We start from the raw sequence: 8,780 nt of genomic DNA, 5'->3' as shown, positions 1-8,780 counted from the left end.
TGCAGTGTTCTGGAAGAAAGTTGTGGACAGATGAGACCAAGATTGACTTGTATGAGAGTAATGGCAAGAGCAAAGTATGGATGCTAAAAGGAGCTTGTAAAGAGCTGGGAAGCTAACTGTACAATTTATTTTGATCCTGTAAAATGGAGGGACTTTATATAAAAAGATATGGAATTTCTACATGAATTGCCCAATATGTCTGATAGTCAGTAATTTAGCCTCATACTCATTGTTTAGTTTCAAATCCATGGAGGACAGAGCCAAAAGAACACAGGTTGTACCACTGCCCAAATGCTTACAGACTGTACTGTATACATCTCTTGATGAAAAATGTTCATGGTTAGGTCTGTGTTTAGTACAAACAAATGTGGGCTTATTATAACACAGTATGTGACAGAAAACAAAAACATTTATAAATGTACGACACAGTACTATTATTTACATAACTTTTATTTATGAATTACCATGAAATAGAGACAGTACATTACATTTCACACAAGTTTGAAAATGCAATACTACACCCAGTCAATTTACAGTACAGTAATATTGTGGTATGACAAAGCACAATCATTTTAACTAAACTATTGAAGGGTGATGTACAAATCAAAGCTAATAAAATTTGAATATATGACGGTTTGCAAAGATTTTTAAGATTTTAGGCCATTCCTCATTCATAAAAGGTACATTTTGCATTAATGTGATTGGTTAGAATGTGTTCAATTTAATGAGTTTAATGAGTTATAAAACTGTGTCTCAGAAGTCAGTAGACGGAAGTGGTTGGTATTTGAATGTTGGCCTCTTTACTGTATAAATCACAGCTCCACACACAATGACAACCACAACCAGGAGAAAGGCAGCAATGAAAACCAGGTTCATGTTCAAGCCCATGTTGGAAACTGTAAGGAAAGAAAAAGAAACAATGAAAAAGAATTAGAACATTCCTCCAACAAATATGACATACTGCAATGATATTCATCATATGTGTTTACATCACATAGCTTTCATGGGTCAGGCTTGAGGATATTAGTGTTGTGCAAATTTACACACCAATTCACTGATCTTTATACCATACAGATTTGAGTAGTAAATGGAATGAGCCGTCCACATACCCGCAATAACCTCAGACTTAACCAGGGTTATAGTACCTGTGGTTTCTGTGGCCTTCTTTAGACGCAAAGGCCCCTGGGAAATGGAGTGTCTCCCAGTCTGTGTGGCAGCATCCCTCCTGTGGAGGTGATGTAGAACAGGGGCGGGTGTGGGTGTGGGAGTGGTGCAGCCCTGAGAACATCTGGTGCCGGGCTCCCCTGCCACACACAGGATGACTGAGCAGCATATGAAAACCTAGAATTCATCAGAAGACAAGGAGAGCTCTGAATCAGAAAATGAGGTACAATTACATACAATTGGTTGGGTACAAATTACCACCATGGTCCAAATAACCATGGTCGACAATTACCTGCTCATGTTGTCCAATGAACTGGAAAGCCTCCATTCCAAATCTGTATTCCGTGGAGTTACTTGGATAGACCACCACTGTCCCATCTAATATGCAGCTGGGGAAATAAAAGAGCTGAATTCACAGGTCTTTCCTGGGCTGAAACAATTCTAAAAACATTTTATTTTACACCATCCAGACCTAAATGTTCATATTCCCTATCCCACAGTTGGATTTAGATAGATGTTGCCATTCATCATACATAAGGCCTCCTATTCCAGTCAATGCTTGGTTACGCACATGGGCTATTTGATATTTTACCCCAGAAACACCACCATAAACAAAATGTTTGCCTTCCATACACCAGTTGTCTTACCCATTTGAAATTATGTCATAGGAAATGTGATAGTCGGGATCATCAACGGGGGTTGCTCTGCAGGACTCCACGAAGAGCACAGTGTTGGCAACAGAGGAAGTAGCTTTGATTTGCATGTAGAGCACGTCTTTCAGTGCCACATCTACAGGGTAGTGATCTGTGTCTATTGCAGTGTTGAACAGCTCACTGTGGAAGAACTCAAACTGGTAGGTGAACTTTCCAAATGCTTTTTCTGTGAACACGTAAGGAATCTTGTGTGCCTGGAAATCCAGATACACACGGCCCTTCTTGGGGTAACAGCATACGAAGTCAATCTCCACCTGGTGTTTCCTGGTAATGACATCACCAACGTTGTCGAACGACATAATTTCATTTTTGAAGATCAGGTTGTCAGCGTCCTCCTACAAAGACAATCAGAGACATCAAAGGAGATTTATTTGTGGCAACATCACAGCTTTTATTGATTGTGTCATTTGAGTGGATCAAAGGGACTGACCTCCAGTACTGTTCCACAGGAGCCGAGGGACACGGTGGCGATCACATGGGTTTGGTTGGAGGTGGGAGTGCAGGATGGATCATTGAGACGCAGGTGATCTTCATGAAGTCCAATTATTGAGGCCTTCTCCACTTCCACTGTCATTGTGGTCTCCGTACAAATCACACTGGCATTGCCTATTCATGAATTGACGGGAGGAAATCTTTGGTTAGGCAAATATGCGTGATTAAGCACCAAGGATTTCATTTTGTGTCCAGTGTGTAAAATTAATATTGATTTCTTCACCAAGAATAAAGAACAATGAACTACTTACTAATCACTTAAAGGTACAATAGGTAATTTTGGACGTCTAACGGTCAAGAGAGGAATTGCAGCAACAAACACGCTCAGTCCACAACACTGTTTATCCCACCCCTTCTCTGTGAACAGACTGAAGTTGAAACGCCATTGGCTGTGGCAGTTATAACCACTTTTCAACCAATGAGCGTGAATTATGGCACAGCTATAGGATGTTTTGGCCCATCAACTGTATATTTTGAAACCCGAATTTAAAGAAACGCAGGTAGAGGGTGAGTCAACATGTCAATGCCCCCTTTTCAATGATAGAAAGGGATTTACGATGGTCTTGTAACAATGTTGTAACGCAAAAAGCTTACCTATTGCACCTTTAACAGTATGTATAACAGAATTTCAAGCTTAGGGACAAGTCAATAACCAAACATATCGAACTGAGTACTAACCAGATTTGTGTTTAACAATGACAATGATGCATCTCATGTCAGAGTGAAAGATTCTGGACCTGAAACATTGAACATGATTATAAGACAAGTATAGGGCAAAGTCAAATGGAAAGTCATTATAGATAATATTGAAAATTACGAATATGCAGTAAATACCTTTTTGTAGCTCAGTTTCACTGATTTCATTCATTTACACTTAGTCTCTTTCTATCAGTATACTACTTGTTGGTGCTGGACAATAAATTAAACCAAGACTGGGAGTTTTATTTTGACTCAGTAAACATCATTCAAGGGCCAATAACTGCATTTTCAAAGACCTTCCGCCATAACCCGATCAACAACTTTGAAACTTACCCTTGTTGACTCTCTGCAATGAAGCAAATGGGAACATGATCACCAAAGTCATTTTCAGTTGGTGTCCACCTGATTCGAGATTCTCCAACTGCTCCTCTGATAGTGTTGTACTTTGTGATGTTCAGAGGTCCACTGATGATAAAGTTCTTTACCCTATTGAAGGCACAGTGTGATCAATATCAGAAAATAGTGTGCTTTTTTGCAGTTATGAAGTATTATATATGTACTTCAAAAAGAAAAATAGAAATGTTGCTCAATTATTTCATTCAAAGAGTACAAATATCTAAGCAGTACAATCATTACCAATCATTAATCATCCACCAATCTTACCATGATTGTGTTGCTGTAGCCTTCAGCTTAATTTCCAGTTCCTGACCAACAGCAGCAATGAGTTTTTCTCCATTTTTTGGAGTTGGGAACAGAAACTTGGGCAGAATGTTTCCCTCAGTACAGTCATGAACAGATGGATCAACTGAAATTCAGTGGCAGAGAAATAGCAAAATATCAGTAAAATTAACTGGATAGGAATATGTAAGTCTCTGAGTCCCTGACAGCTGTGGACCAGTTGAATTATAGGGTAAATTTACCTTGGATTGAAAACTGCAGAGGGATTTTAGACAGACCCATGTTCATTGGCATCATAGTAGTAGTAGTTGTAGGGGGTGTTGTAGTTGTAGGGGCTGTTGTAGTTGTTGGGGCTGCTGTTGTAGTTGTAGGGGGTGGTGTAGTCGTAGGGTTGTAGTAGTGGTAGTAGTAGTGGTGGGGAGGTGCTTTAGTTGTAGTGGCTGTTGTAGTTGTAGGGGCTGTTGTAGTTGTTGGGGCTGTTGTTGTTGTTGTAGGGTTGTAGTAGTGATAGTAGTAGTGGTGGGGAGGTGCTTTAGTTGTAGTGGCTGTTGTAGTTGCAGGGGTGGATTTGTGGATGTTGTGAAATATTGCTCGCCTGTCTCTATAAAGTAGTGGGGACTTGGTGGACGATGTGCCATCGGTGTATTTCAGAGTGATTTCTTGTGTGGGGTAATCCTCCAGGACAATCTCAAAGGCCTGAACCTTTGTTATGAAGGCATCCCAGTAAGTCAAGGTGCAGGCATTCTGAAAACAAGTAAATTAGCCGTATTGTCAAGAAAGAACAGGTGATATGAGATGAAATGTTAAGCACTGTTGTTTCCTACAGCCTTCTCCGTTTAAAGGCCATGCTTGAAGACCATTCAATTTTCTATTGGTGCATATTAATTTTTTCATAAGCACGACATTTCTGTGATCTCAACTTCTAGAAAAACTCTCATTAGCATGAACGCCTTATGCCTCTGTAACTGTTCACGTGTTACATGTATAAAATATGGATACGATGCCTGTAAAAGACATAACTGAGAGACTGCAATAGGAATGTAATGGCACTGATGTCAGCTTACTCAAAGAAAAGTGAGTGGAGATCCACAAATAGCAGAGTAAGATGGTGCCAGCAAATAGAACAGTGCCAACACTGATGGAGAATACATTCTGACTGCTTTCAGGTCATTATCACTGGCATCTGAGTCTAAATGTCTCTACCAATCACCATCAGCATCGTTCTGTTGGTCGTCACCATGATTGGTATTACTCCCTTCCCATATTTTTATATTATAACATCCATGTTCTTTGTATGTATTTTAGCGTCTTACTTCATCCAAGGCGAAGCCAGAATGCTGTCTACATGTATGGCACTCATTGGAACCAAGTCTTCCATATCTGCATCTGACTTGGTCATTATCAGGGTCATGAGCCAGCAGATTAAATGTTCTTGGACAATTCCGTGGTATCCTATGAATGCAAAAAAATGTTTTTTAATATATTATACCTGATATTTGTTTTAATTCTCATTATTATTTTGTATTATGGCATGGGGATATCAATCTGTTGCCATATTTTATCATGAGAGACTGCTGTGCAGTGTCTCTCGTATCCATCTTCTTATTGTCTACGCTTGTGACTGTACATGTAATTTTAACTGGCCCTAGTAATTCAAATGAGTGATTATTTGAGGTAATTTGGCTGCTCAGGTCATGTTTTATACTTGAATCTGAATTCTTGAATCTGGATTAAAATCTTTGAGTCTTAATTTGGCTCTACAAGCTACTTCTGAGATAATTTGAGCAAATCTTTGCTCGAGAGCATAAGCCTCAAAATGCACTATGCCTACTAATGCCATTTAAAAACCACATCATCAAAAATATCCAATCTAATCACACACAAAAAATGTTTGAGCCAGGTACAAATACCAAAAATGGAATAATGAACAAAACCAAAGATATAACGGGCAACAGTTTGTGAGATACTATGACATTACCGGATGAAAGGTATAATTGTTGTGACTGGAGAGCTGTTGGGTTCATTAGTGTCGGATCTGATCCCAAGGTCCACATGTGTCAATAGCCTCCATGATCCAAGGCTATCTGAAGGTATCCAGCAACACCCTGTTTTCCTACAATAGTAACAGATCACACACTTAAAACATTGCACATTCTAATTGAATTACCTTTTCTACCTTCTGATCCTGAAATACTTACCACATTTCAAAAGTTCGTGTGTTGCTTGGAATATTTCTCGTCATTAACGCTTCCGACTGACACCAGGTGTTCCCTTGAGTATTAGCTCCATTGGAATTGCTATCCACTTGACCGATTTCAAATCGATCTATGGTCCCGCAGTTTCCACTGCGACAGAACCAGGAGTTAGTTGTATAGCAGGTATGGTAAGTCTCCTTGTAGCGGAAGTCCACCTGCAATTGCAACAAAATGATTGTCGTTCATTAAAAAACATGAAAGTGAACTGCACTAGTGGCTTCTTGCAAACAGTACATTTGAATTTCATATTCCAGTAATACATTTATTGAATAATTGACTTCTCTGGTATTTAATTAAAAAAATACATTTAGCGTGTACCTATTTATGATGTTAAAGACTTGTTTTAAGCCTAATTTATGGATACATTTAGAATGGGATATTGTCTATGAAGCACATATATTCCACCTGCCTGTGAAGCAAATATCCCATGTGGGACAAAGGAGGCATTGAACAGAAATTAATTGCTGCTAGAAAACAAACATCATTTCTATTCTGCTTTAATTAGAAATACAAATTTACACTATATATGTTACAAAGCAAAGTAGCTATTCAGAACATTGCCTTACAGATATTTTATGAGAAGTGCTGTTATTTATGTTAAATCAGATAAAACACTGAATGGGCTGCCTCACCCTGAAGGATCCATCAGCATTCTTTCCTTTCGGAGTGAAGGTCATGACTCCGGCATAGTGCTGGGAGGCCAGAGCCCCACAACATGAGGCCAGGAGCAGCAGCAGTGTATAGGAAGCCATGGTGCTCTGAATCAGACTTGCTGATCAATACAGACAACCCACAGACACCATCATTTATATACTGTCAGAAACATAAACAATTTTGGTTAGTCATGGTAAGGAACAATACAGATGACCGCAGGAATGAGGAAATCAATTCCTTTGAAAGCTGCCAAGTTATTTTAATCTTTCATTTTCTCAAATGCATTTGATTTGCACATGAGCAAACTGCACGTAAGCAGTGATTGTGGAATACCCAGCATGTCAATCAGGTCAGTTTAATTTGTCATTAAAGTTGTTAATGGATTTGGGGGGGGAGATATACAAGGTTGATGACCCAATGTCTGTCCCTCGAGTTGGAGGGCCTCTTGGGTGCTGGACAAGGTTGCTGGTTCCATCGTTTTCTAGATTGTTCTGTCAGACACCAGGGCTGAAGAACTCGCAACCAGAGAATGCATGGAATAGAAGTCTTTGTAACCAGCAGACAGATGCAATAAATGTATTCCAAAACAGAGTCAATATTACAAGTGAGAGATCATACATGAATGGGCAGTCCAACTAGGCAAAGGGACAAAGGAAAATGCACAAAACAAGCACACAACAATCTGGCAGAGAACTGACAAAGCAGTTTACAGAGAACATAGAAAAGGTCAGGTAATTAATTATATTGTATCCTCTCTTTCAGTTTCTATGTTCTACTATGATATATTATATAACATACTTAAATTCCATACAATGATCATTTCTGTCCATGATCAGACCAGCAGCAGTGTATAGGAAACCATGGTGCTCTGAATCAGACTTGCTGAATCAATACAGCCAACCCACGGACACCATAATTTATATACTGTCAGAAACATAAACAATTTTGGTTAGTCATGGTAAGGAACAATACAGATGACCACAGGAATGAGGAAATCAATTCATTTGAAAGCTGCCATGTTATTTTAATCTTTCATTTTCTCAAATGCATTTGATTTGCACATGAGCAAACTGCATGTAAGCAGTGATTGTGGAATACCCAGCATGTCAATCAGGTCAGTTTAATGTGTCATTAAAGTTGTTAATGGCTTTGGGGGGCGGGATTCAATACACAAGGAGAACTGTACAATAATGCTCTGTGCTATGGGGCATTGTACATGTTTGTGTAATGCATTGTTAATTTTTACATGTGAGCATATTGGAAACAGCAGAGGGTTCTATAGTATTGATCCTGTTGCAGGAATGACTGCATGAACAAATTATGTGAAGTATAAAACAATGACAGTTGTTGATCTGCAAGAGGAGTCAAAGCCATCACAACCCTTCTATTTTGTTAAGACTTTATGACTGCTCTTATGTTTTGGGTCAAATCTCATTATAGAGACCAGAATCATCCACAAAGAAATCTGAGATTAATAATAATAATAATAATAATAATAATAATAATAATAATGTTGTATATTTTCTGCCATTTTTTACAGAGTGACAATAATCCCATAGAGCACATGCACACTTTTGTTTTTGGAAACTGGAAACCACATCTCTCCTGTCACACCATCACAGTTCAGTCAAAGAATCCACTGATTGCAGCCTCTCACTTATTAATACATAAAAAAATAATGAATTATACCTTCTTTGGTGGTCTTTTGTTCAATATATTGAGCTAGCAAGGAACCACTTCATGTCATATGTGTATACAGTTTAACTTTCTATTGCCTTGTTGGTGTTGGTGTCGTTCGAGATGTCAATGTTTAAATAAAGAACATCAAAGGCAGGTGCATGGAGATGACAGTGAATTTATGACTCATATTTTGTCTACTTGTGTTCTGAAGGCATGTACAGTATATACTGAAATCAGGATCCCACTGGAAGGGTGGATCCAGGATGGATTCAAGGTTGATGTGCGGATATGTGGGACACATCTTTAATAAATAGTTTTATCCAATGATTGCACAATAATAGGAACACAAACCCTTCCAAAACAATATCCATTCTAAATAAAATGTTTTCAAGAACCCCTCAAAGTGATTTCAAGGTAGCTGCAAACCTTAAAAATTATGAAGTGT

The 8,780-nt window shown here is 38.7% G+C and overlaps 1 protein-coding gene across 1 annotated transcript; it reads right to left on the bottom strand.

Annotated features, from left to right (window-relative positions):
• Positions 1 to 734: 734 nt before the first annotated feature.
• LOC133112132 (ZP domain-containing protein-like) lies at positions 735 to 3,819 on the bottom strand. Its single transcript, XM_061222842.1, has 8 exons — positions 3,732 to 3,819; positions 3,402 to 3,554; positions 3,048 to 3,106; positions 2,308 to 2,483; positions 1,812 to 2,212; positions 1,457 to 1,553; positions 1,146 to 1,341; positions 735 to 896 (listed from the first exon to the last, which is right to left on the bottom strand). The coding sequence occupies exons 3-8, from the start codon at positions 3,082 to 3,084 to the stop codon at positions 754 to 756; spliced, it is 1,050 nt and encodes a 349-aa protein (XP_061078826.1). The 5' UTR covers positions 3,085 to 3,106; positions 3,402 to 3,554; positions 3,732 to 3,819; the 3' UTR covers positions 735 to 753.
• Positions 3,820 to 8,780: the final 4,961 nt, after the last annotated feature.

Source organism: Conger conger, chromosome 15 (genome assembly GCF_963514075.1).
Source record: "Conger conger chromosome 15, fConCon1.1, whole genome shotgun sequence".
NCBI classification, from domain to species: domain Eukaryota; kingdom Metazoa; phylum Chordata; class Actinopteri; order Anguilliformes; family Congridae; genus Conger; species Conger conger.
This window is presented reverse-complemented; position numbering and strand designations above follow the sequence as displayed.

Excerpts from the sequence above, each read along its gene's own strand:
- LOC133112132 (XM_061222842.1), bottom strand. The coding sequence starts at position 3,084 with ATGAGATGCATCATTGTCATTGTTAAACACAAATCTG. Across the intron at positions 2,213-2,307 it reads CCTGTGGAACAGTACTGGAG|GAGGACGCTGACAACCTGAT; the intron begins GTCAGTCCCTTT and ends TTGTCTTTGTAG. Across the intron at positions 1,342-1,456 it reads TCATTGGACAACATGAGCAG|GTTTTCATATGCTGCTCAGT; the intron begins GTAATTGTCGAC and ends GATGAATTCTAG.